This window comes from Poromitra crassiceps, assembly GCF_964638095.1.
Source record: "Poromitra crassiceps genome assembly, chromosome: 3".
Taxonomy (NCBI): domain Eukaryota; kingdom Metazoa; phylum Chordata; class Actinopteri; order Beryciformes; family Melamphaidae; genus Poromitra; species Poromitra crassiceps.
The window spans coordinates 42,189,589-42,217,554 of record NC_139625.1 but is presented as its reverse complement, the minus strand read 5'-3'; the positions used below and the strand labels follow the sequence as shown (position 1 = coordinate 42,217,554).

Genomic DNA, 27,966 nt, shown 5'->3' with positions numbered 1-27,966 from the left:
GACTAAAGTTTACTTCCTGTCAGCTATTGTATTAGCATACACGGCAGGAAGTAAGAATAGGTCATGTTGTCAAGTTGAAACGTTTTTCAAAGTGGGAGGCGTGACTCCTCAGGGGGGCAAACGGTTTCAGGGGAAGCTCAGTGAATGGACCTGAAAATATATTATATTAGTTATCAAAAGGAAAACAGAATAGCCTAAAGCTGCCTCCACATGATAAGTGATCTTCTCTCACTGTGAGGTAGAGCGGAGAAAGGCGGGTGGTAAGTAGGTCAAAGTTGAAACAATTTTAACTTTGACCTCAGCACACGGTGGCAAATTCGAGCGGTGCCAACGGTAACATTGCTGCATAGTTGGGAGGTACTGATCTCCCCATTGAAAACAACGGCACAGCGAGTGCAGAGCGGTTTTACCACGGGTCATGTGTGGGGGACTTAAATGTGTGTGATTTGGTTAAAGGCATACTTCAGAGATTCAGAAATGTCTATGGAGAAAATGATTGGGGCAAGAAACATCACATGACTGTTGAGCTCTATTGCAGGAGTGGTGTCTGTCAGGTGTGTGGGAGTCTGTCTACCAGCTGCTCGTTATTGTCTCACACAGTCTATCTCCCCCGGTATGACAGCCACTCATGGTCAGTGGGTAGATTCAGCTGCCCAGTCAGTGTGTGGCATGTGCCACTCGAGTCTGCCCAGGGGGCAGCTCAGCCTGGCTGCACGCTGCCTTTGATCAAGCTTCCACTCCTGGCTCTCTGCTGCCTGCAAGACTCGCTCTATCACTCCAGCTCTGTCATAAATTACCATTCATTTGACTTTTATTATATCGCCTCTTGTGGCTTGTGTTCTGCATTTGGGTTCAACAGCTTCAGTCAGAGATGCTCACAAGTCATTTTTTGCAGTCCAAGTCAAGGCTTCTTTTTTTATTTTATTTTATTTAATTTTCCATACTAGAGCATAGATTGAATTTGACAAACAAAAAATCGTCAGCTGTTACATACTGTACATCCATTTACAAGAACATGACTCATTTTAACAGAAACATACAAAGGATGTAATACTATTTATCCTGCCCCACAAAGGTGCTCTTATTTGGTCCTCCAGTCTTTAAAGGTTCCCCTCCTCCCTACCCCAGCCCTGGATGTCGAATGGCACAAAAAGCAACAACAACAAAACAGGTACGCATTTACGTGCTCATGTGCTACAGGCTCAAGTCTTTGAGGGGCAAGTCCAAGTTAAGTCTCAAGTCTTTGGTCCAAGTCAAGCCTCAAGTCTCTTATTGATGAGCGTTCTATCATCTGCTGCATGCCATCTGGTCTGCTTAGAACACTGCATCACTAAAACTGCGGAGTTCAAAGCATGCACTTACAGCGATATTTTACGTAGACCAATCACAGCTCACGCTGCTATGACATCATCTTACATAGACCAATCACAGCTCATGCTGCTATGACATCACGATTGTTCACACAAGTCCCAAATCTCAAGTCCAAGTCAAGTCTCAAGTCTTTTGAGGACAAGTCTTAAGTCAAGTCTCAAGTCACCGTGTGTGCGATTTATGTGCGACTCGACGCCAAGTCGCAATCTTTGGCTTCAGTATTAACACAAATGTATTGGGAGCCACACGATCTGATTTCACATTGGGAGTCAGTGTAAAGAGGCGTGATGTGATGACGTGTCGTGGTTCTTGTTAAAAGCCTGGCAGAGTTGTGTACTGGATTCGATGGTGTCTGGATTCGATGAATAGATTTTTGGTTCAGGCAAGTAAAAAGGCTGTTGCAGTAATCCAGGCATGATGAGATGAAGGCGTGTAAAATAGTCTGTCTTTAAAAGTTAAGAAAGATCGTATATAAAATATTTCTAAGACGATAAAAACGTGATTGCACAAGCTTAAGGTTTGTGACGTGCTGTTCAAAACTTGAAATTACTGTCAAACCAGATGCCAAGATTCTAAAGTGTTACACCCAAAATATAAATACTACTTGGCCCCAGTGCTGTATAGAAAAGTAATATTAACATCATCTTACCCACTCATAAAGTCTCCGAAAATGTACAGGCCATTCAGATTGGGGGATTCACATCCTCTGTACACATAGCCCCCAGTCACAGATTTGCCAACATTATGGTCATAGGCAAATATCGGGGGGATATCATCTGTTGTGGTGGAGAAAGATGCAATGAATTTAAATACAGTATGATGTGAAGCATCAAAATTAGATTATAAACAGGTGAATATTGCAGAACAAAAATTTGGCAAATGTATTAAATTATTTACTTTTCAAAATTAATTAATTTGGGGATTCCATAAAGGTTATGCGAGATTAAAGTGTAGGCTAAACAGTAGTGATGGGACAAATATCAAAATTCAGTTTAAAGCAATACAAAAATGTGACAATACATATCGTGGAGCAGAAAATTGAATTGTGATATCAGCTCCATGTTATTCTGCTGTAGTAATCAAGTAAACAAGCTCTCCATCTAAATTATATTATTTGCACTTTTTAATCAGATTTTAAATTGTTATTTACATTCTAGCAAGTCAATTCCATCACTTTTTCCTCGTTTTTTTCTCTCACATTTTCTCCCCAATTGTACTTGGCCAATTCCACCTGCTGTCCCAGTCGTTGCTCCCCCCTCTGCTAATCTGGGGAGAGCCGGAGACTATTCCCCACGAACAGGCGCCCGGACCGACCAGAGAAGGCTCTAGTGCAGCGACCAGGACTCATGCCCCACCGGCTTCCCACCCACAGACCCACTACTGGGAATTTAACCCGGGTCTTCACGGTGGTAGGCGAGTGCTTTTACCTCTACCTCTCCTCCCTCGCTATGATCCAACTAGACCTCTCAGGTCAGCTGGGTCCGGCCTAATAGCTGTCCCAAGGATCCACTCGAACCAGGGCAGGGCCGCCTTTACTCACTGTGCTGCTGTTAGCTGGAACAACCTGCCTGAGGCCCTCAGATTTTCCCCAACACTTCCTATTTTTAAAAATGGTCTAAAAACGTTTCTGTTTAGCACCGCTTTTAACTGTTGAAATGTCTATTTATCCTATTATTTTCCTGTATTGACCAAACGTGTAGCATCTTACTGCTTTTTTGCTTTTAATTGTCTTTTTATCTTCTTTTATTCTCTTATGTCTGTAATGTCTTGTGAAGCACTTTGAATTGCTTTATGTATGAAATGTGCTATATAAATAAAATTGACTTGACTTGACTACAATACCCAGACGGCCCCTTCACTAAAAAGATTTGTGGCTCAGAAACAAACATAATTCTGCACAGACGTTGAGTCACTGCATCAGACTTTATTGTCATTGAACATTGAACTTTATGACATCGTACCGTGGCTCTCTATTGAATCGTGAACCCCATATCGCATATCGCATCATGATATAAAATGGTAAATAGACTGCATTTATATAGCGCTTTTATACAAAGCGCTTTACAATGTGCCTACATTCACCCATTCACACATACATTCATAGACCGAAGGCAGCAAGCAGGGTGCTAGCCAGGCCCGGCTCCAGACCCAAGTTACAGAGGGGGCCTGCCCCTAGCTTGGGGGGGGGGCAAGCTACCCAAGGGGGGTCCGGGGGGATCCTCCCCCGGAAGAAGATTTTGTACATTTTAAAGTAAAATTCGTCAACCTGGTACATTTGAGAGCAAAATGAAGAGGCTAAATCTATGAAGAACTACACACATCTCTAATGTGTTGTTACTTTACAAATAATTAGGCCTAAACAATTAATATTAAATGTATTTACACATTGTGCACAAATTGCATTCATTGTGACAAATTTACAATAGTTAATATCCAGCCAGAATCATTGCAAATGGATGTTCAAAGTAACAGTTAGCAATAGCATTCAGTTAATCAATGCCTAATGACAGCCAGATTCCGTTTTAAACTTTAAAACAGAAAAACTGAAAAACGTTTTTAGCCAACATTTTTTTTTTTTTTTTTTTTAATGGGGGGGCCAGTTTGGGCAATGGGGGGGCCCGGCCCGGTCAGGCCCCCCCCTAACGCCGGGCCTGGTGCTAGCACAACCATCGGGAGCAATTTGAGGTTCAGTGTCTTGCCCAAGGACACTTCGACATGCCGGAGGAGCCGGGGATCGAACCACCGACCTTCTGATTAGTAGATGACTCGCTCTACCTCCTAAGCCACAGCCCTGTATATATTTTGTGTATATAAGCGCATCGCTCCATCCCCCTGTCCTCAGTATACTCACTCAAGGAGGCGTTGTGGCACAGTTTGAGGTCGTAGCACTCAAAGCCCTCTTTTGCTCTCCATCCATAGTTTCCTCCCTTCACGATGATGTCCACCTCCTCATAGCGGTGCTGGCCCACATCTCCACAGAAGATGCGGCCCCGGCCATAGCGGCTAAGCGGGTCTCCGCGGTCCACAGAACAGCGCCACATGTTTCTGACCCCATACGCAAACACCTCCGGCCGGGCTCCCGGGTTGCCCAGGAAGGGGTTATCAAGGGGGATCCTGTACTGCTTCCCACTCACGTCGCTCCCATCCACATCGAGGCGGAGGACTTTCCCCAGCAGAGCAGTCCTGTATCGGATCAAACAGGATTTAACAGCACTGATTGGTAATTTAATCAGAAGTGGAGATTTGAGTAACATGACTTGGACTTTTTTTCTTCTTCTTTTTTTAAGAAATATATTTATTGGGTTTTTCAGAATTAACATAACAGATCCAACCCCCCCTCCCGAACAGGCACCCCGACCGACCAGAGGAGGCCAATTGTGTCTGTAGGAACATCTGACCAAGCCGGAAGTACCGCTACCGGGAACTGATCCCGGGGCTGGCCCTGTGGTGGTAGGCAAGTGCTTTTACCTCTGCACTACCCAGACGCCCAACAGATACAATTATAAAGGTCTACACATAGGCTACTAGGGGTGTGCCATATCATATCGTTCACGACGATAATACAGGTACAATTCATATTCCTGTAGTAAAAAAATTATATTGTGATATCGTGATAATGGCACTATTTCGACTTGATGTAATGATGTCACACCGTACGTCATACGTTACGCAGCATAACTTACACACAGCAACAACAAGCATGGCTGAAAGTGGCTCCACGGTTGAGGAGTCAATTCCAAAAAGGGGAGTGGCTTCAGTAGTGTGTGGAAGTCGTTTGGTTACACAAGAGCGTACAACAAACCACAGACATATTTGAAGGCAAACTGTTACGTTTATGCTGACATATACAACTATAACACTTATTTTGTTGCAATTGTATGTTATTAAAATGAATAATAAAATAATTTTCAGTATTTCGTCATATTGTCAAGAATATCGTTATCGCAGAAATACCCTGAAATATCCTGATATCATTTTAGGGCCGTATCACCCACCTCTCGCACATACACACAAATACACACACACACACGTAGAGGAAAGTGGGGGATTAATTCTTATAGGTGTTATGCTGAATAATATGACCCTTTATACAGTACATTACAACAGTCTCATTTTTCAGGTACTCAGTAAACATATTTTTAGGTGACTTTCAAGATATTGAATAAATTGTACCCAAAAAAGAAAGGGGAAAGAAAATCTGTATTTTCCCCTTGGTGGCCTAAGTGAATTTTTCCATGGCTAGACAGCTGGAAAGACTTAAGCCAATGTTCTACTGTAGGTGCCTCAGTGCTTTTCCAGGTACTTGCAATCAGAGTTTAGCCTGAAGTGAGAAATGACTAACTTTTTATTTGCACCCGACAGTTTTAACTCAGTTGGAAGTGGTCCAAGACTAAATACCCAAGGGCAGACAGGCAGCCCAATAGAGATAATAGTTTATATGACTGTTTCCCAGAATTCTTAAATTTTTGGACCGCTCCAAAGCCAGTGAAATAATGTGCCTTTAATCTAGGCTACTTTTAATCCATAAATCAGGGCTATTGTTATGAAAGCAATGTAATAGGGAGGGAATTATGTGCATAATCCATTTAAATTGTATGAGTTTAAATCTGATGTTGATAGTCTGGCTTGTGTGTCTTGGCAAACTCTCTTCCAGTCAACTTCAGAGATTTCTACATCTAAATCTAGACGAAGCCAATCATTTGTTGTTCGAGGATTCTTTGGATTTATCTACAATCATTTGATACAAACAATAAGGAAACCTTGAAGATGAGCTAGTATGGCTTTTTTGGGGCTAGACAGAGGAGCTCTATAAGGGGACTGTTTAATTGCTGTTAAAATGTAACTCCTAGTAATTTGGAGCTACTTGAACAAGTGTTTTGAATGGATATGTAAATTATATGCAATTGCAAATCCTCAAATGAGTCACAATTTTAATTGCTTGGAAACTTGTTGGATGAAGAGAATAGTTGGGACTTAACTGGACTTGGGATCCGGATGACCTATGACTTGAGTTGTACTTTGATGACTTGAAAAGGTTTATAAAGTCTTAAATATCTTGATGAATTCATGAAAATGTATTTAAATTGTGTTTTCTGAATTTGTATGGAATGATTGGATTTATTGAAGTTGAAACTGATTATGCTGTATAAATCAACTCTTACCAAGTTGCAGTGGGTTCCATGTCGCTGTTCCGACCTCTCGCTGTTCCGACCTCCCCTCTCCCAGCCCCCATGCCTAAACCTAATCTCCCCCAGACCCTAACCCAAAACCTAACCTCTCCCACCCCCACGCCTAAACCTAACCTCCCCCAGACCCTAACCTAAAACCTAACCTCTCCCACCCCCGACGCCTAAACCTAAGGTCGGCATTGCGAGTGGTCGGCATAGCGGGTGGACACCGGCAAGTTGTTATCCTATTAAAACCATATTGTATTGAAAAGTCCTAGATATTTAGTTTTCTTCAAGATATTAAATTGATACTCTTGATTTGTCCTGACTTGACTTGATGTCCTACATTTAGACTCGGGACTTCACTTGAGACTTGTGCCTCAAGACTTGAGGCTGACTTGCAACTGGAGCGAAGTTGACTATACTGTAGGTCACACCTCAATTTAAGATTTGAAAGATGTTCAGGAGGCATCACATCTTGCTGCATTCCAATGGATCAACGTCATTCCTCACACCAGTGTTTTTCAACCTTTGACATTGAAAAAATCCCAAGGGCACACCGCCATCCGATGATGGATCCCTATGGCACACCGCCATCCCATGATAGATCGGATGGCTGGATCAGGAGGATCAAGTCCAGAATCTGTATTTTTAAGCGGTGCAGCTGGTTCTATAACTGAATGTGTGTGTCTGTCCTTCCGTCCGTTATGGCACTGTCCACAGGTGGACCCCAGCCCTACAGCTGTCGATTGGTGGCCAGAACGATGGCGTCATTGTCATCATTGTCGAGTGGTGGCCAGTGGTGACTGATGATGTCATAGTAAACAAACACAATCCATCAACTGAGCAGAGCCCTATACTACGAAGCTATCTTAACAGATCCGCGATCGGTCACTTTGACACTTTGTCTGGTTTGACTGAACAGGATCAAAGCTATCTAGTTTAACGATACTACGACGCTGGTTTTCTACTCGATAACTGAAGCTGGATTTATCTGGGATCTGCCTGTGCACGTGCACGTTTTTCGCTCGTGCACAGGCGCGCGTCCACGCGAAAGAGGTGCGCTAGCCAATCACATTATGAACAGCTGAGTTGATCCAGGCACACCCATTTCCTCATTCAATGAAAGCGCAATGTGATCAGATTTTTTAGCGGATATTTAATGTAGCCTATGTCAGAATGAAAATCCGCGTTGGATATAGTCTGCTGAAGGACTGTCTAAAGCTGCCGCTTGTATTCACATCAGTCATTTGATTTACTTTGATCAGCGATTTCTGTCTCCTACAGCAGCTTTTTGCGAGTGTAAATGTAAATGTGTAATCTCAGTCTATACATTTCCACAATCTGTAAGCCTATTTAGACCATAGATTTAGAAACGCATGCTCAATGAATAATGATCTCTATCACTCATTATGTGTGTGGTTGCACTGATCGAATAATTCATATATAAAATAATGATAGCCTAATATAAAAGAGAAAACTGCTGAACTGAATTGAGACGATGCGGGCATAGTTTTCATTGATAAAAACTAGCCTATTTTTTCTCATATATTGGCATACAGCCTACAGGACACAGTTCCAGCTGAAACATGCAAGAGTAGCCTGCATATTTAGTATTGGGGCTATCCCATATTTATCCCATATCTATATTATATGTATAGGCTTTTCTGGCATGTAGGAGAATATCACCCTCACTCCATTTGAGGCTCCGTTTATGATATGCGCTGCGGTGATTAATAGTGATCATATTTCTCCACGCATCGTTCAGCTGTTAAGACATAAAGTGGTAAGTAGGCTTAATTTAATTATGTAGCCTACAGAGCCACAAATGTTTTTCTTGTTCTATTCTCAGTTGACTGCAATCTATTTTTCATATGGCGATCTTATATGAATGGTGAGTGACTCCAGAGAGCCGATTATATGGGTCTGTCATGGATTTTGATCTTATCCTCATAACCTGGTCGGGACCAGGTTAGCTTTGCAGCGTGAGTTGCCATGGTGATTGAACTAGGTTAGAAGTTAACTTGCTTTGTAGTACGGCTAAACCAGGTTTAAACCCAAACTTATTAGGATCAACCTGAATCTTGCTTTGTAGTACAGGCCTCTGGCAAATGCCCCTGACTGAGATGTCATACCCACTGATGATGTCATGCCCCAGAATCATTGAGTGGACGGACTCATGGAAGGACGGAAGCCTTGAATTGGAGACTTGCTGACGGCAGCTAGACCTACGTATATATACTCGGACGTCAGCTTGATGAGGGGGTTGCAAGGGAGGACCGAGCAAAATGAGTAAATTGTGTGATTATTCAATGATTTTTCCATTTTCAAACTTAGCCCAAGGAAAGAATGGGGATCATGTCTATGTTCCCCGGGTTCTATGTTCCCCGGGTTCTATATTCCCCGTTTTTCACTAACCTCTCCCAGCCCCCACGCCAAACCTAACCTCCCCCCATGCCTAAACCTAACCTCCCCCAGACCCTAACCCAAAACCTAACCTCTCCCACCCCCACGCCTAAACCTAAGGTCGGCATTGCGGGTGGTCGGCATAACGAGTGGACACCATTTGGGAAAAGCGGGGAACATAGGACCCAGGGAACATAGGACCCGGGGAACATAGGGATGACCCCAAAGAATGTAGTGCACTTGGCAGCTGTCACTCTCTCCTGTTTACTTGGCTAAAAGGGGGGTGGGGGGTTCACAATGGAGTGGATGATGTCACACTCTGACTGACATCACATGTCTGGTCGCAGCTATTGTGAATTCACACTTGTTTGATCCTGTTTGAATTGTGCCATGAAGTAGCCTACACATAATGCTTTGTCAATTTAAAAGATAACTTTGCAAGTCACAGTTGTGAAACTGTTGTTGCACAAGTTATGAATGAGAAAGACTACACTCAACCAGTCGCGTAAGTGACATCATAACTTTCTCTCCCGCCAGACCATGTTACAAGATTACAAGATTACCGTACAAGATTACAAGATACTTTATTAATGCCACACAACAATGTTGGTGGTAATTGTTAGGTACAGCATGGTAGCTCAGCTTCAGTGCAAGAAGTAGACAAACAGACACAACGCCATAAACATTACAGCACGCACAGAGAAACATACAGCAGCAGAGAAAAGTATGGGGGGGGGGGCTGGCTAGCAGGGGGAGTTTAGAGTTCTGATTGCTGTTGGGAAGAAGCTGTTTTTAAACCGGGTGGTTTTGGTGGATATGGCCCTGTAGCGTCTTCCAGATGGAAGGAGTTGGAAGAGGTGGTGAGCTGGATGGGAGGGGTCTCTGATGATTTTGGCTGGCCGGTTGGAGGTGCGTGTAGTGAATAGTGAGCTGATTGGGGGGAGGTCACGGCCGATGATTTTGGAGGCCTTGGTGACGATCCGGTCCAGTTTCTTTTTGGTGTGGGTGTTTGAGTTCCCGTACCAGACAGTGAGAGAGGATGTGAGGATGCTTTGAATGATGGCTGTGTAGAAGTGGACCAGTAGCTGTTTTTTGACGTGATATTTTTCCAGTTGTCTGAGGAAGTATAGTCTTTGTTGGGCCTTTTTGATGATGTGGGTGGTGTTGATTGTCCATTTGAGTGTGTTATTGATGTAGGTGCCAAGGAACTTGAAGGAGTCTGTGATGGTTATGGGCTGGTCTGAGATATGGACCGGGGCTTTGTTGTTTGGGTTTTTCCTGAAGTCGACAGCTATTTCCATTGTTTTTGATGTATTGAGTATTAGGTTGTTGTCCTTACACCAGTCTGTAATCTGGTTTATCTCTTGGTGGTAGTGGGTTTCGTTATTGTCCTTGATGAGTCCTATGATGGTGGTGTCGTCCGCGTATTTGAAGATTTTGACTGAGTTGTGGTGGGATATGAGCAGGTGTGTGTAGATGGAGAAGAACGGAGGGGATAGCACGCAGCCTTGAGGGGCGCCGGTACTGAGGGTGAGGGGGTGTGATGTGATGTTGTTGACTTTGACAGTTTGGGTTCTGTTGGTGAGGAAGTCCAGTATCCAGTGACATAGAGCTGGGTTGATGTTCAAGTTGTGAAGCCTGGTGTAGAGTGTGAGAGGGTTGATGGTGTTGAAAGCTGAACTAAAGTCTATAAACAGGATGCGGGCATAGGTGTTGGTAGATTCCAGATGTTGCAGGGTGAAGTGAAGAGCCAGATTTATTGCATCCTCCACTGATCTGTTAGCCCGGTATGCGAATTGTTGTGGGTCCATCAGGGGGGGTAGGCAGGACTTGAGGTGGGAGAGTACTAAGCGCTCAAACACTTTCATGGCCAGTGAGGTGAGGGCAATTGGCCTGAAGTCGTTGAGGCATGTTGTTTTGGCTGACTTGGGGACCGGGATGATGGTGGATTCTTTGAGACATTGTGGGACTGTACACTGTTGTAAGGAGGAGTTGAAAATGTCTGTGTTGGAGTTAGTGTGACTTATTGTGCGACACAAAAGATGTAGTTGTTTGAGCGGTTTCATACAAAGCTAAACGTTAAATTTCAGTTTTACGACAAACTGCGGCTTTCTTGACATGCAAAGTTATCTTTTAAATTGAGGGGGAAAAAATCACCAAAAAAATCACCCAAAAAAATCGTCATTCACCACAACAAAATTTTTTGCGTGCGTGTGCTGAAGCAGGAAGTAGGCGGTGACTTTGGCCTCAAGACCCATCTCTTCTCCCCCACCTTCTCTTAGTCCCCCACCCACCCTCCCCTCATCCTCCCTTGTGTGTTGTGTCATCTCTGTCTGCTGTCTGTTGCACCAACATCACCCCCCCCCCCCATAGTATTCAGTGTTTAGTGTCATCTTTGTCTGCTATGTGTTCACTGACGCCACCCCCTCCCCCAGTATTTAGTATGTTATGTATTGTAAAGCTTCTTTGAGATCTGGAAAAGCGCTATATAAGCCCCATTTATTATTATTATTATTATTATTCAAGATGGGGGCGGCTGTAGCTCAGGAGGTAGAGCGGGTCGTCCACTAATCGCTTTGGATAAAAGAGGTCGGTGGTTCGATTCCCGGCTCCTCCAGTCTGCATGTCAAAGTGTCCTTGGGCAAGACACTGAACCCCAAATTGCTCCCGGTGTGGTAGCCTGCCGCCATCGGTGTGTGAATGGGTGAATTTACCTACTGACTGTAAAGCGCTTTGGATAAAAGCGCTATATAAAATGCAGGCCATTTACCATTTACAAGATGGGACCACTTTTGTTTATTTTTGTGTTTTCTAAAACACAAAATAAAGTGTTTTCTAAAATCGCATTTTTGCTTCAAAAATCTGAGGATCTCTCAGGGCACAATAGTGTGACACGGCCCAGTGGTTGAAAAACACTGCCTCACACATTCAGAAACTTGGAGCGCCTTACTTGTTTTGTGCATTGCCGTACTTCCCAAATGGATCCCCTGCTTTTCCACCGTCTCCAGTAAAGATGTACAAATATCCATCGAGACCAAACAGGATCTGACCTCCATTGTGGTTTGCTGCTGGCTCCTCGATCTCTAGAATGACCCTGAAGGAGAGAAGGACAGGCTTTACTGTAATCACACACCCTGTAGGTCTTTACTGTAATGATTTCCCCCAAAATAGAAAAATCATAATCAGGCTTTAATTTTAGGGTAAAATACCACGGTAAAGCAAGAGACATATAATAGAAGAGTTGCGACATCTCCACAAAAGTTCCCGGAAGTAAGGTTCTGGATTAAGCAGCGGTGTCGAGTTGCAGCAAAATGGACCTTTTGTGATGTACTTTTAAAGGGTCAGACGTTTAAAGAATGAAATTGTATATTATCAGCTTTATTTTAGCATTCAAACATAGTGCTCCTTCCTGCCTATTCATTGGCTACTGAGTCATGCATTTTGGACCTCCGCTGATGCAACTCTCTTACTAGATTGCTCCGGGTAAAGCCAATCAGAGGCAGAGTAGGGCGGGTCATGCCTTCACCATATAGACGTGTGCTGCTTCATAGTATGGCCTTCAAAGTAAAAGCGCAGCATCTTATTTTTTTATTTACATTTTTCCCCACGGGCATCCGCGACCCAATCAAAACAGCCCTGCGACCCACATTTGGGTCCTGACTCACCAGATGAGAAACCCTGCTGTAGGTCATATTCCTGTTTACCAGACACAAAAATCTGGTTGTTCATCCTTCTTATATGCAGCCTTTAATCACAGTTACAGTCTAAAAAGCTTTCACAACATGAAACAAACCTCAGACCCTCACTGAGAACAAAGTAAAACTCCCACCAAAATCTCATTAGGAGGAAATATAAACGGAAGAAACCTCGGCAAGAGCTTCACAGATAGATGTCCAGCTGTGCAACAGATGCCACTGGGTGGGCAAACAAAGATTAAATGTTGATAAGTTAATGGAACATAAAAAAAGTAGAATAAAGACGTTAAGAACACTTTCCCCACAGATACTGTACAGTACTTGCAAATTAGAGATTATGCTCGATCCAAGATTTGTGACTTTGAAGTTCTCCCAAATGAACACACTTTTTTTCTGTTTTGTTAAGCCCCCCTCACTCCAGACAGGGGCATCAAGGGGGCCCACTGGGAGGATTAGAGGCATGGCAGGCAGGAAGAACTTGGTGTTGATTTGTCTGAAATTATATGGGACAGGAGTCTGTCTGTGGTCCAACTCTGCTCGATTAACAGTAGACACCAGCTGATCCAATTTAAAATCACTCACCGTCTTCATTATTCCAAGTTTAGGTTGCACAAGATCTACTCTTCTGTCTCACCACTATGTGATAGGTGTCAGGTCTTAGAGGGTACACTGTCCCATGCCTTTTGGTTTTGTCCTTCATTATCCAGATTCTGGGATAAAATATTTGATTGGTACTAAGGCCTATAAAGTAACCCTTCAGCCGGAGGTGGAACTCGCCTCAGAATCCTCTCTGCTCCTCCCCACGGCTGTGCAACAGTCTCTGGCGCAAGTTGCACGACTGTTGCTATAAGAGACTCATTCTGAAGGAGTGGAAGTCCCCCTCCTCCCTGTGGCTGACGGACATGGTCTCAGTTATACGCATGGAGAGACTCAGGTTCCTGAGGATCAAATTCTCAACTATCTGGGACCCGTTTCTGGCCTACTTGGACGAGGTTAAAAGTGACAAGTGACTCGCCCAGCTGATTTCTCATAGACCCCCTGTGTGGGATCCCACGCACATCTCTTACAAGCACATAAGCACCTTACTTGGCTGGTACCACCATGTTGTAACATTGGAATGTTGATGATATACCGGTATGTATGTTTTTCTTTCTTTTTCTTTTGTGTGTCTGAGCCTGTTTTTGTTTCGTATGTTCTGAAAAACTGCCAAATAAAATTTACTGGATCTAACTGGCTAAATTGATTGGCTCACAGCTGTGGTATATTGAGCATATACCACAGTCAATATACCACAGTTAGAGCCACCATGCCACTGCAAAAATCGGATGAGCAAGGCCTTCAAGCGCATGCCGCTCAGGCTCAGATCCAAACAGCTCACCTCATTTTTGCTCATCTTATTTTTTAACAGTGATTTAAAGGGATAGTTCAGTTTGTTTGAAGTGGGGTCCTATCAGCTAGTTCGATACACTAACTTAATTAGGTACAGTGTTCTGGAGGCTGGGCGCATTGTGGAACGAGACCGCGCACTCAGCGAAGCAGCCAAACCAGCCTTTTCTCTGTAAGTACGGGGGGTCAACAACTAAAACGTAATTTAGCCACCTAAAACAACGCCCACCTAAACAAATCAATATCCGTGTACATGCACGCTCTATTTTGACAATTTTCAGCGCTTTACTTTTCCGCAAAACAGCAGTTTCATTCGGCACTGCTTTTTCTCCCAACCGTACAACTACCGTATTCCTCCGCTAAAAGCCTGCCCTGCACAAAGCCGCAACACTGGATTACTCCGCAGTTATTTGGGGGTATTTTATTTCTCCCGGTTTGTTATTGAAGACACAACAAATAGAATACACAAACGAAAATATGAGTGATTTTGATAGCGAGGATGATATGCCATTCACCTTGGTGACAAGAGGATACAATTATGAACCAGAGAGAATACAGAAGAGGAACTTTTGCAGAGAGTGAACAGGCAGGAAAGAGAGATGCGCCTGCTGCCTAAATGCCGGGGTGCCCTGCAGACCTTTTTCACCATTCACAGGATAAATTTTGGAAAACGTCCCAGACCAGAGAGGCCAGGTGACTTGTTGTCTCTAAAGTAAGTCAGTGTTTTATCTCTCTTCTAAGCCTTCCTGTTTTGTAAACCGCGGCTCTGTGCTCTGTGCTGGCTTTTAGCGGAGGAATACGGTAGTTGTACGGTTGGGAGAAAAAGCAGTGCCGAATGAAACTGCTGTTTTGCAGAAAAGTAAAACGCTGAAAATTGTCAAAATAGAGCGTGCATGTACACGGATATCGATTTGTTTAGGTGGGCGTTTTTTTCTTACAGAGAAAAGGCTGGTTTGGCTGCTGCGCTGAGTGCGCGGTCTCGTTCCACAATGCGCCCAGCCTCCAGAACACTGTACCTAATTAAGTTAGTGTATCGAACTAGCTGATAGGACCCCACTTCAAACAAACCGAACTATCCCTTTAAGACATTTAAATAACTATTATTATTTTCATATTGCCATACTTGGTAACCGTTTTATAAAAGCAATAGATAACTTCAGACTGTGATATATGCTTATTATACCACACCTAAGGGTGTTTTTGCCCTCCGCCTACAGCGTGGGGCGAAGCACGACCCTCAGGTGTGGTATACTAAGCATATACCATGGCCTGTTGTGATCTATTGCTTAAATATACACGACGTCAACATACATACACATACATAGCCTGCACATACATAAATTGTTAAATCCTATAATGTGAAGTGTGTGTGTGTGTGTGTGTGTGTGCGTGTGTGTGTGTGTGTGTGTGTGTGTGTGTGTGTGTGTGTGTGTGTGTGTGTGTGTGTGTGTGTGTGTGTGTGTGTGAATAAATAAAATATATAAAGAATAACACTTTCCCCCCCTCAAGCAATATTTTATCCACCTTAATCTTTTTCAGCACAGGTGCTCTTCTGTATGTCACTCACTCCAAACCCAGTGTTTACTTGTCTTAGCAGAGGTTATCTACAGAACAATGGCAACTTGTTTGGGCAAGTCAGCTGTAATGCAAATAGAGCCTGAGGAGGGGGTGAGGAGATATTTGAGACTCTATGCTATAGACTGGCAGGAGGAGGGGTGCAGACAGGGTGCGCGCCAATCAGGCGCCCTGGGCAAATGAATGCCACCCATCCACATGTTCTCACGTTTTAGCAACTATTTCACATGGGGGGTATACATACTCAAAAATGAATAATACAATGACCCACAGCATCAATCACTTCTCTCTCTCTCTCTCTCTCTCTCTCTCTCTCTCTCCTCTCTCTCTCTCTCTCTCTCTCTCTCTCAGACACACCCCCACACCCCCACAGTGTTACCATGCAAAATAGAAAATGTCCAATTTACGTCTTTCCTGACATATATGTTGTGCCACCCACATGCGGAACAGGTGTTGTGATGTGTCAGATTGCAGATATTTAAACTGGTAAAAAGGACTGGATTGGTTATAACCTAGTTTCCAAATTAGACATACCAAACACTTATAAAAACAATACTATAGTATTGTCATACATACATATACCATACATTATTAGATTAGATGTATATATACTGGGCGATACAGCTTTAACAGGCTGCACCTTTTTGGCAGCTAATCACTTTTTGGCACAACACCTGTTTCTGCCGGTGTAGGTACGGATTCTACTCGGCTTACAGAATCTGCTCGCCCTACTGGAAGTACTCGACTCGAGGTCCACAACGGAGTCTAATATAAAAAGTAGAGCGCGCACATCCACTCAAAATGCAGGTGCAGGACAAAAGCAATGAAACATATAAAAAGAAATAGAGTCCGCACACTGCTTGACTTGCTCCCAGTTGATTTATTTTTAATGTTTCGGTCAACAAGGACCTTCTTCAAGGTCGGCTGCCGGCCATTTTGCCCATGTTAATCCCACCACGTGCCCGACGTACAGCCAATCAAATGTCTACCCGAGCAGATATTGAAGCCGCGCGATTCCTGCACTGACACCGGCACTGGGTGCAGATCTACCCATCACCTGCCACACATTAAAGCTGAAAAAAGACCAGAGAAATGTTCCCCAGTCCCGCGTACCTCTCTGAATAAGGATCAGCCATGTTCATATCATAGGCGGAGACCCTCATCTCACTGATACGGACCTTCTCCAGCTGGCCGTGGACCAGGATGGAGTAGTAGATGAAGAAGCGCCCGTTGTCCCGGTAGAGGGGGTGGAAGGCCATGCCCAGGAAGCCCCTCTCATCCCCCAGCCAGCCAGTGGTGATCACCTCCCCGCTCATGTCCAGGAAAGGCTGCTCCAGACGGCTGCCATCCCGCAGGTACACCCACACGAAGCCCACCTGGGTGGGACGATATGAACATTTCATGTCACCATTCCTGTCCAAAAGAATAGCCATTAACGAAATGATCACGATAATCATCAAGGTATGCTTAAAACTCTTAATAGGGCACTAAACATACTGGAATCACTTTACCTTACATTTTGTTGAAAAAATTAAAAAACGAGTCCAAATTCGCAATAGCTGCGACCAGATATGTGAATTTGTGTGACATCACTGATGATGTCACGATTTTGGTCACATTCATGACATCATCCGTGTCTGTGACATCATAATGTCGATGCCACTCTTGATATTGTGACATCATCGGCTGATCTTGACATTGTGACATCATCGGCTGATCGCGGGGCGCTGCTTTGGCAGTTCATGGTCTCAAGAGTCTCCACCCTAGGATTGAGTGTGCGACGTATAGAACACGGAAATTCTACTATCTTAATTGTCCCACCCCTACCCACCTGCTCGGCGATGAACATGCGGTGCGTGTGGTCGCGGCTGTGCAGCATCAGCACTGGGTTCCTCAGGCCGTTGGCCACCTCGGTCAGGCACAGCTGCAGGCAGCCCCCGGGGGCCTCCGTCACCTTGCCCAGGTTGCCGTTGAGGTCATTGCTCGTCAGCACATTGGGGTAGCAGTAGTCCCGGTCGCTCAGCTCCACCAGGCTGCAGAATGTGGGCGTGTCTCGGTCCTGCAGAAGCTGGTTCTCTGTTAGATATTTCACCACATGGCCACATCTGCTGTGGAACTCTGAGCAGAAGCCAGAGCAGAGCCCAGGCAGCTCTCTGACGGGGGTGTGGGGGTCCTCAGCATCATACAGGTGGGCGGCATAGGGAGAGCACTCCTGGATGGGATGAACACAAGGTAGTAGATTTCTCAACGGGCCTGAAAATTCAAACCCGACCCGACCCTATAAGTTGAAGCCCGAGGCCAACCCATCCGATTTATTAGAATAATTTGTCGAACTGGGTCCCGTTGGGCTCGGGCTGACACTGAGGTAGATACTGTGATCAGTTCAATTCAAATAAGATTTATTGCCATGAATGGTAATCAATCGTTATTGCCAAAGCAGAACAATAAACAAATATATATGTACAGTAGTATAAATGTGTTTAAAAACGTCTCTCTCAAATCAAGCAATCTGATTGGCTCACAGCTGTGGTATATTGAGCATATACCACAGTCAATATACCACAGTTAGAGCCACCATGCCACTGCAAAAATGGGATGAGCAAGGCCTTTAAGCGCTTGCCACTGAGGCTCAGATCCAAACAGCTCACCTCATTTTGCTCATCCCATTTTTTTAACAGTGATTTAAGACATTTCAATCATTATTATTTTCATATTGCCATACTTGGTAACCATTTTATAAAAGCAATAGATAACTTCAGACTGTGATATATGCTTATTAGAACACGGCTCTCTTGAATACTTGATTCTGATTGGTCAATCAACAAGATTCACCGGTCATTATTTCTCGACAACCGACCGCTGCTCTGCCACACCTGGATTAATCAGTTGATAAGAGCCTTTTGTCAGCAGACTACTAATTAGGCCAACCAGTTGCAGCTGTGGTGTCTTGTGTGCCAATTACGAATGAAACCGCTTTGTCGTTGAAAACGCTATTAAAAAATCTATTTGAATAATTATTTTTGTCAGATTATTGAATGATTTAGTTGTAGGCCGTGTTCTAAGCGAGATAATGTATAGTGAGCCGGTGATTACTGGGAAATAATGACCTTCAGGTGAATCATTAAGCCCTCCGCTGCGCGTCGGGCTCAATCATTCACCTGTCGGTCATTATTTCCCCCGTAATCACTGCCTCACTATACATTATCCCTTACTTATACTTCACCTAAGGGTGTTTTTGCCCTCCGCCTACAGCGTCGGGCGAAGCACAACCCTCAGGTGTGGTATAATAAGCATATACCACGGCCTGTTGTGATCTATTGCTTATACACAACGTCAACATACATACACATACATAGCCTGCACATTCATAAATTGTTAAATCCTATAATGCAAAGTGTGTGTGTGTGTGTGTGTGTGTGTGCGTGCGTGCGTGCGTGCGTGCGTGTGTGTGTGTGTGTGTGTGCGCATGCGTGCATGCGTGTGTGCATGCGTGTGTGTGCCTGTGTGTTTGAGAAAGAGAGAGAGAGAGCATAAATCGTGTTCGGCCACAGCTATGCCATTTTACGTGTGATCGCACTGAATCTTTCAAGAAGTGTAAAGAGCACCCCTGCGGGTGACATAACTGAGCCGGACTTTTGAATTAGGTAATTAGGGGTGACTAGATTGGCAAGAATGGCTAATTAGTGGCCAAAATGAGTCAACACAGGTTCAGCACCATGGAGAGTTCCATTTGTTAGCTACTGATGGACACACCTGAGTGGAGGAGCACACCTGGGTGGAGTTGGAATCCAGCCAGGGAAGTAGACTATCGAAACCTTCTGGGGCGAGACACTGCGAGAGCAATCTGGGCACCCATCAGAGTCTATCAGTCTGATGACTAATATGACTCTGGGACAGACGGCCGATATTCCGGGGTTTCCGCTGTATAGTGAATGTCCGCGCCAAGACTTCCGCTTCCGTGCGCCGCCCGTAGTTATTGTTTATGTTTACAGTCCAATTGACGCGAGAATGTAGTTGGAGCTGATCGATTGTATACAGGTCCAGACGGCATTTCAGCTAATAATAATAATAAATAGCTACATATGAGATGTCGTCGGACTGTAAACAATAATGGAAGAGGGGGGACGTCTGCTCTACAGCGGAAACCCGAAATTACGCTCATCTGTCCCAGAATCATATTAGTCGTCCACCTGAGACTCTGGGTGCCCAGATTGGGGATAGAGAGGAGAGGCTGCATGCCAACTCTGTGAGCGAGGCCTGATTAAATGGCCAGTGTGCTCCGAGGGCTATCAGAGGGACGTTACACTGCACGGGTATTCCGCTAATTCGTAAAGGGGGTACAGATGGTGCATTCCTTTATAACTGGGAATTGGTAATCTTGCGGTTCAAACGTCATGAGCTGGGACGGTGACGTCACCAGAGCTGGTATTTATGGCGCATACCTTTATCGCAAAATAACTGGGATGTTGAGCAGGGCCGTAACCAGGGTTCCGAAATAGGGGAGGTCCAGCAAGGGGAGGCGGATTGGGCGGCGCCCTGGTGGGTGCCGCCGGAAAAAATTTGAGTTTTTTTTTCCCCTTTTTTAGCCATATTTAGAGTAATATATCATTTTAAATCAACATTAGGATTATACTGTTGTGATGTCATTATTCAGTATATTCTCTTTCATGTCACCACCTGCTCAGCTCTCCTGTCAACATAATTGTAACTAACAAACACAAACTGTTTTAGCCAAATTCATATCAAAATGACACCTACAAACACAGGTACACAACCCAAGCCGTACACAGCACACAAAGTCATCATCGATAATAAAAAAAACATACAGAGGGACATTTATTTATTCCTGATAGGAACGATTGAAAAATAAAATAAAATATATTATGTTGTTTTTAACTTTACACCAACTCTTTTTGTTACTTATTGGGTCATGAAACTGAAACCATGCATATAGCCACCTGCATACCTGACTTCGGGAGCTTGGCAATTGGCATCATGCATGATTAGCCAGTAGCATCCCAACGTGTCACACAGGTAACATTACTTAAGAGACAGACTAGACACTTACTTTCTTGGTTGTTGCTAAAAAATCTGTCAGTGTCACTCACTGTCTGTCGTTCACTCGCTCACTGTCTGGCAGCTCGCTCACCTTCAATTATCTCGCCAGGGAGACAGACAGTCATCACTCACCACCATGCTGCTGCTCTCTCGGAATCAAGTTACCGCGGGCGCGGCGTCAGATGACTTCCTGCCTGCCCTGTCTTTTGTTTCAAAATAAAAGCGATCCCGTGTTTTTCATGCTTTTCCATGCAGATTGTTTTATTTTTTTCTCTGAAATATTAGGGGAGGTCCGGACCTCCCCGTCCTCATAGCTAGTTACGGCCATGATGTTGAGGCTAAATGACGTCATCCGTTTTGTTAGCGTTCCATTTGCAGAAAACTTGAGCTGGGAAGTTTACTGTTCATTGGTCAGATCCAGTCGCTAGCCAGGCTAGCCATTGTTAGCAATAACAGTTGATAACATGGCATTTCGTGGCATTTTGCGCATACAAACACTGCAGCCTCATGTCCACACAGATAGATGTTATGCAGTGTGTACAGCTGATTTAATGAGACACAAACAAAACAGAAGTGCTAAACAACATTACTACGATTATAACTACTGTTGTTGCGCGGTGCAGCCATCTTGGATTTTTTAGGTTGGGGCTGCTGAGGCTCCTACGAGTTTGGAATGGGAAATACCAGCTCTGGTGACATCACCGTCCCAGCTCATGACCTCTGAAGTCGTAAAATTACCATTCTACAACAGCATGAGTGAATACTGGATTCTGATTGGCTAGCAACAGTGGTAAATACGCCAACAATCTACAGTTCGGCTCCAACCGCAGTATCACTCCGCTCCCTGATGCTGACTCCGCTCCCTGTGCTGACTCCGCCCACTGTTAGCCTGTCAGTCTGCAAATCCTCAACAAGGAAATGGCCGATCTCTAACAAGGAAATGTCCGATTTCGTAGTAACGTTTGATTTACTGGGTGGATTGAATTTTGAGCAGTGGTTAGATGAAGATGAAGGTGAAGTGAACAAAGAACGACATGGTGAAATTGGGGAGAGAGAACTGGCTGAGCTTGAGTTGTCACGAGTTCGGACTAGCGGGAGGTCGGACTAGCGGGAGGTCGGACTAGCGCCCGGACCCCGAACCTGGGACTGTCAAACAAACAAACGCCCTCTGCCGTCACCAGATATCAACACACCACCACCAAAACGGGCTGCTTTAGATAACTGTTTAAATAACTGTACTTTTACAGGCAATGTATCAATAACTGTGAATCCCGTTAAGGAATAGGTTAGTTGTTTTTTGGCTCAAAGGCAACTAAATGTTTAGTGCAATCGTTGATCTTGTGTATGGAACTATATTCTGTGGCGGAAGGATAAATGTATTCTGAAACCAGTAATGATTATAAATTGAATTGAATAAAATGAATTGGATGTTACAATTGTGTATTTTTTATATTATTTGGTAGCTGTTGTAGAAAACAAATTTACCACTCGATGTCGGGGGTTGTGGGCACATTTACCACTGGTACAGGGTTTATAGCACTCTGCTTCGCCTCGTGCCACAACCCTGTACCAGTGGTAAATGTGCCCACAACCCCCTTCCTCTCGTGGTAAATTTGTTAAGTTCCCAGTTATAAGGAATGCACCAAAGGGAACGGGCCAAGAGTCTTCCCTGTGTTGCCAGGTCTGCCAGTGTCGGCCTGTTTCTACAGCCAGGCTGCTGAGTCTGTCTCGTCAAGGTTTTCCTCAGTGTAGGATATCAGTCACACTGGTCGGGTAATCTGCCAATGTGGATTGTCTGTTTAGTGACAAATATGTTTGTAATTTAATTTGATATTTTGTTACTTTTTTCCAATTATGATTGATCACTTTCTTTTTGTTTATCCATCATTTGGTTGGGCTGAATTAACTGAGGTCTGTTCTATGCAGTGAGCCCCAAGGCCAGCAGGCAGAGTGGAGACTCCTCCCACCGCTCAGCTCCTGGCAGAGGGGCTGCGGACTCCTCCCACCTCTCAGCTCCTGGCACTGAAGGGCTTTATAGTGGGAGGAGTGGGGGTTGCTTGTTTTCAAATGATTGTAAATTAATTTGATGGCTCATTTTTGTAAATTTATTTAGTAATGGTCTTCCATGCATGCATTATTGTGAGCATTTATTTGTACTCTAAGCATGGATTTACAGAGTTCTGCAAGCAGGGTTTCAATTGGATGTTTGCCCATGGAACTTTGTAAGTCTTGTTTTGTTTGTGGCCCCCAGATTTCGCTACCCAGTGGTGTCGTGGTCCCTAGCTGGAAAAGTGGGTAGACTGTAATTTCAGCTATGACACTAGCAGTACTTTGTGTAGCGTTAGTAGCTTGTGTTCGCTTCATCTTCTCATCTCAGGTCGGGCAGGCAGGCCGCAGGAGAGTGAGCCGACATTTTTATCCTAGGAAGGCAAAGGAAAGGACCTGCCCTACTCTGCCTCTGATTGGCTTACCCAACAAAACAACGCAGGCACCCAGTACTACTAGCCAATCGAGGCAGAGTAGGGCGGGCCATGCCTTTAGGTAGAAAAGATTAAAAAAAAACTGCAGCACACTATACTTGAATGGATGCGCGTCAGAGGGGATTTAGAAGTGGGTAGACTCAATGCCGACTGAAAAATAAGTGGGTAGACTCCATCTACCTGCATCTACCCTCCACTACACCACTGTCGCTACCATATAGGCTACTGCAATTGCTTCCATGATTGATTTGAAAAATATCCAGGTCTGAATTGGTATGTCAATTTGGCTTTTTTGATTGATTGCATATAGAATGCCCTTCTTGCTTTCCCTTTTAGTTCATTCACAGCCATTCTTAAATTTCCTGTTGGAATGTGATCATCCCAGGGACATGGGGAATCTTCTGTAATAGAAGTGGGGACTCGAGTCACAATTGTAATTGCTTGAGATTGATGATGGTATGTTTGTTTTTTTGTTACAATTTTTTTGAGAAAGGGGCAGGTATAATAAGTTTTCTTCATCCTGCTCCTTTCTGGCCAAACCTGTAACCTGTTAACAAGATATATGGTATGTATGTTTCTTGTACTGTGTTTGGTCAGAACAAATAAAAATGAAAATGAAAATGAAATGAAATGAAATGAAATGAAATGAAATGAAATGAAGAGAGTTGACTTGACTTGGGTTCTGGTGACTTGGGCTTGACTCATGCTTTGATGACTTGCAAAGGTTTCTAGTCTTGACTTAAGATCTTGTGTTTGTGTAAATGACTTATTGAAAGTGATGAGATTTGTTCCAGCAGAAGCCTGAATTTAAATTGTTTTTTGAATTTGTATGAAAGGATTGAATTTATTGAAGTTGAAACTGATTATAAAAATCAAATGATGCACGTATTGTTTATCCTATTAAAACTACCGGTATGTTGCATTGAAAAGTCATGTTTTCTTTGTTTTTTTAAGAAATTAAATTGATAGTACTGGTCTGGACTCTTGATTTGTTCTAATTTTACTTTATAAATTTAGCCTTGAAACTTCACTTGAGACATTTGCCTCAAAAAAAAATGGAGACTGACTTGGATCTTGAGTAATGTTGACTTGACCACACCTCTGATATATAGCACACTGTATACAATATATTTCTCGTGGTGCTGTGCCCCAGATCATTTCCTTCAGTGTGATCTAAGTTAATTTAATTTAAAATTATTCTAGTGTTATTTACAGTCATTATAAGCTTATTATACTGTTATAAGCCACTCTGGATACATGCCCCACATTGCCTAAAATGGAAAGGCTTAGATTAGACTGCTTTATTTTATTTTGATGTTCAGCCAAAACAAATTCAGTGTTGTACAGTGACACCTCAACTTTAATCTCGACAAATTTGAGCCCTGGCCAAACAGTTAATTAAACCTTGGCTTAAATTAGGCTAGGGTAGGCCTAAACTTTATTTGTTATAAGAATGTTTAAGCTACCCAATAACAGATCCACAATTGGAAACCTAAACTCCAACAAATTGTTGTGGTTTAGGTGAATGACAAACATGCACAAATACACAAACTTTCCTCAGATGTGCAAACTACTGTCAACCAGTATTCATCAGCAGCCGATGTTGGCAAACGCGCTTTTGCAATGCCAGAACTAGCCTTATTTGGCCACTTTCCATTCATGACAATATAATCCTTGACTCGAGCACAACTGAAACGAATATTATTTACCTGGCACATGACTTCCTTCAACAAGTCCTCACACAGCTCGTACCCCCCCGCCACCTCCAGCAGGTCGATAATGTTCCAGTATCTCTCCGCGATGCTGTTGTCCGTCTTCTGGTCGCAGCAGCCGAACTGCTCGTACTGCGTGCAGAACTCCAGGTGCCAGGGCGGTTTGAAGGGAGGTTGGAAGTCCAGGCACTGAGGGTGAGCTGAGCCTGCAGGCAAAGCCGGGATGAGCAGCAGGACTGACATAAGCATGATCAATTGGCTCTTTTCGCTTGGTTCTGGTTTTGATGTCGCGCGTAAAAGCGCGCAACAATGCGTTGCGCTCGGATGGAGAGCGGCATGCCGCGTCCCTGGCATTCTTGCCGTCTGCTTCCCAAAGGACTGTTTACCCTCCTTGCTCTCATTGCTGTATATTTACGTGTGTGTGTGTGTGTGTGTGTGTGTGTGTGTGTGTGTGTGTGTGTGTGTGTGTGTGTGTGTGTGTGTGTGTGTGTGTGTGTGTGTGTGTGTGTGTGTGTGTGTGTGTGTGTGTGTGTGTGTGTGTGTGTGTGTGTGTGTGTGTGTGTGTGTGCGTGCGCGTGTGTGTGTGTTTGTGTGAGAGAGAGAGAGAGAGAGAGAGAGAGAGAGAGAGAGAGAGGGGGGGGGGGGGGAGAGAGGGGGGAGGTAGATAGAGACAGCGAGATAAGGGGAAGGGGAGAGAGAGGGGAGGGGAGAGAGAAATGGAGAGAGAGGGGAGAGAGAGGAGGAGGGGAGAGCGAGAGAGAAATAGGATGGGAGAGAGAGAGGATCGAGGAGGGGGGACTGGGACAGAGATCACCGCAGCCACTCTTCGCTGCTGTTATCGCGCACTGTTACCTTTAGGCTATTGACTCTCTTCACCTGACTAAAGACTTTCTGTCTCCCATTCAGATGATTAAGCCAATTATGATCAATTTCAACAACATTAAAAGGGGATTTACATAATTACGACATTAATTCATGAGTCAGGTGAATCGAATGGGGAGTTGTATTATCTTCTCTTACAAATTCATCTGTGGTTCTCTACCGCAGCGAGAGGGCAGGTAGCTGCACATAATATAGCCTGCTATGTGCTATACATGCACGCACGCACGCGCACGCGCACACACACTCACACACACACACACACACACACACACACACACACGCAGTCGAGGAATGCAAACATTTGTGCCATGACACAAGCAGTAATTTTGGCTCGGATCTCTGTCAGTGCCTCCAGGCAGCCTGAGTGGATCTACTGTCGCAGCATGTCTTACCACCAATTTTGCATACAAGGGTGGCTGTCATCATGTTGCTCTACTGCCAACTAAACAAACACCCTACTGGCTTCCACGCTTGCCAAACCTTTATTATAGGCTATATAGACCCGAAACACCCCACGACCCCAGTTAACATAACTGATGACGCGTCCCAGCGCATGCAGTAGTATGTATATTTGAACCTAAACTCCTGGCTCCCCCTGGCCAGTGACACTTGGGAATAGACTAGGTGACAACCAAGTATAGTTTGGTGACAAGCTGGAGAGACAGTTGACGGTCGGAGAGACGGCATCCGGTACGGGATGGGTTTTAGCACCCCAGCCTGGCTCTCTCGTGAGGGAGAAATCCACAATCACTATGGATCAGCCTCCTGAAAATCTGCGTAAACATTGGCGCGGCCTGGGGTCCTTCAGGCTAGAGCGAGGTGCTCGGCGCAGGCAAATGACGTGCAGCGCACAGGCCTCCTTGAGGCATCCTCCCTGCCCATGGTATGGCATGGTTGGATTGCCTTTTTCCACGGGAGGTTCTGGTGAGACGAAGGAGGTGCCCGGCCTGGAATCACCCCACAGGGCCTTAGACCTCCATGCACCGAAGGTCTCTCAATACTGCGGTGTAGCACTAAACTCTATTGCAGCGGATTGGGCGTGATCAACCCTTCCGCGGGCAACGTTGCAGACAGAGTAGGAAGGCTGATGCATGAGCGGCTGCTTCTAGGACACGGGTCGGGGTCGTAATCGGCCTCGGCTGGGTCTACTGGGCGAGGGTGTATGATGTTGACAGACCCGAAACACCCCACGACCCCAGTCAACATCACTGATGACGCGTCCCAGTGCATGCAGTAGTATGTATATTTGAACCTAAACTCCTGGCTCCCCCTGGCCAGTGACACTTGGGAATAGACTAGGTGACAACCAAGTATAGAGAGACAGTTGACGGTCGGAGAGACGGCATCCGGTACGGGATGGGTTTTAGCACCCCAGCCTCGCTCTCTCGTGAGGGAGAAATCCACAAACGCTACGGATCAGCCTCCTGAAAATCTGCGTAAACATCGGCGTGGCCTGGGGTCCTTCAGGCTAGAGCGAGGTGCTCGGCGCAGGTGAATGACGTGCAGCGCACAGGCCTCCTTGAGGCATCCTCCCTGCCCATGGTACGGCATGGTAGGATTGCCTTTTTCCGTGGGAGGTTCTGGTAAGACGAAGGAGGTGCCCGGCCTGGAATCACCCCACAGGGCCTTAGACCTCCATGCACCGAAGGTCTCTCAATACTGCGGTGTAGCACTAAACTCTGTTGCAGTGGATTGGGCATGATCAACCCTTCCGCGGGCAACGTTGCAGACAGAGTAGGAAGGCTGATCCGTGAGCGGCTGCTTCTGGGACGCGGGTCGGGGTCGTAATCGGCCTCGGCTGGGTCTACTGGGCGAGGGTGTATGATGTTGACAGACCCGAAACACCCCACGACCCCAGTTAACATCACTGATGACGCGTCCCAGCGCATGCAGTAGTATGTATATTTGAACCAGTATGCGACAAAAGTAATGGACCAAGTGTAACTGGAGCCTAGCAACATATAGCCTAGTCCAGTGGTTTTATTATTATTATTATTATTATTATTATTATTATTATTATTATTATTATTATTATTATTATTATTATTATTATATTATTATTGCATTTGATCTTAAATATTTAAATGTAAAATGATGTAAAATGTGCCATCTCTGAGGAATGGTTATAGTCTATCTTTGGGTTAAAAGAGCTAACCTGCCCCCTTGTGTGCATTGCAGAGCATTGCAGAAAATGAAGTGTGATGAAAACGGACAGTTGGTTAAAACCTTACAG

At 44.6% G+C, this 27,966-nt stretch overlaps 1 protein-coding gene across 1 annotated transcript in view; it reads right to left on the bottom strand.

Annotated features, from left to right (window-relative positions):
• Positions 1-25,100, bottom strand: part of hhipl2 (HHIP-like 2) — a gene marked incomplete at both ends in the record, with an annotated part of 47,866 nt that extends 22,766 nt beyond the window's left edge. Inside the window, 6 exons of the mRNA XM_083633030.1 lie at positions 2,021-2,147; positions 4,223-4,554; positions 11,896-12,039; positions 16,715-16,977; positions 17,433-17,813; positions 24,849-25,100. Of these exons, the coding sequence (XP_083489156.1) occupies positions 2,021-2,147; positions 4,223-4,554; positions 11,896-12,039; positions 16,715-16,977; positions 17,433-17,813; positions 24,849-25,100 (1,499 nt within the window). The remainder of the gene's footprint in view (positions 1-2,020; positions 2,148-4,222; positions 4,555-11,895; positions 12,040-16,714; positions 16,978-17,432; positions 17,814-24,848) is intronic.
• Positions 25,101-27,966: the final 2,866 nt, after the last annotated feature.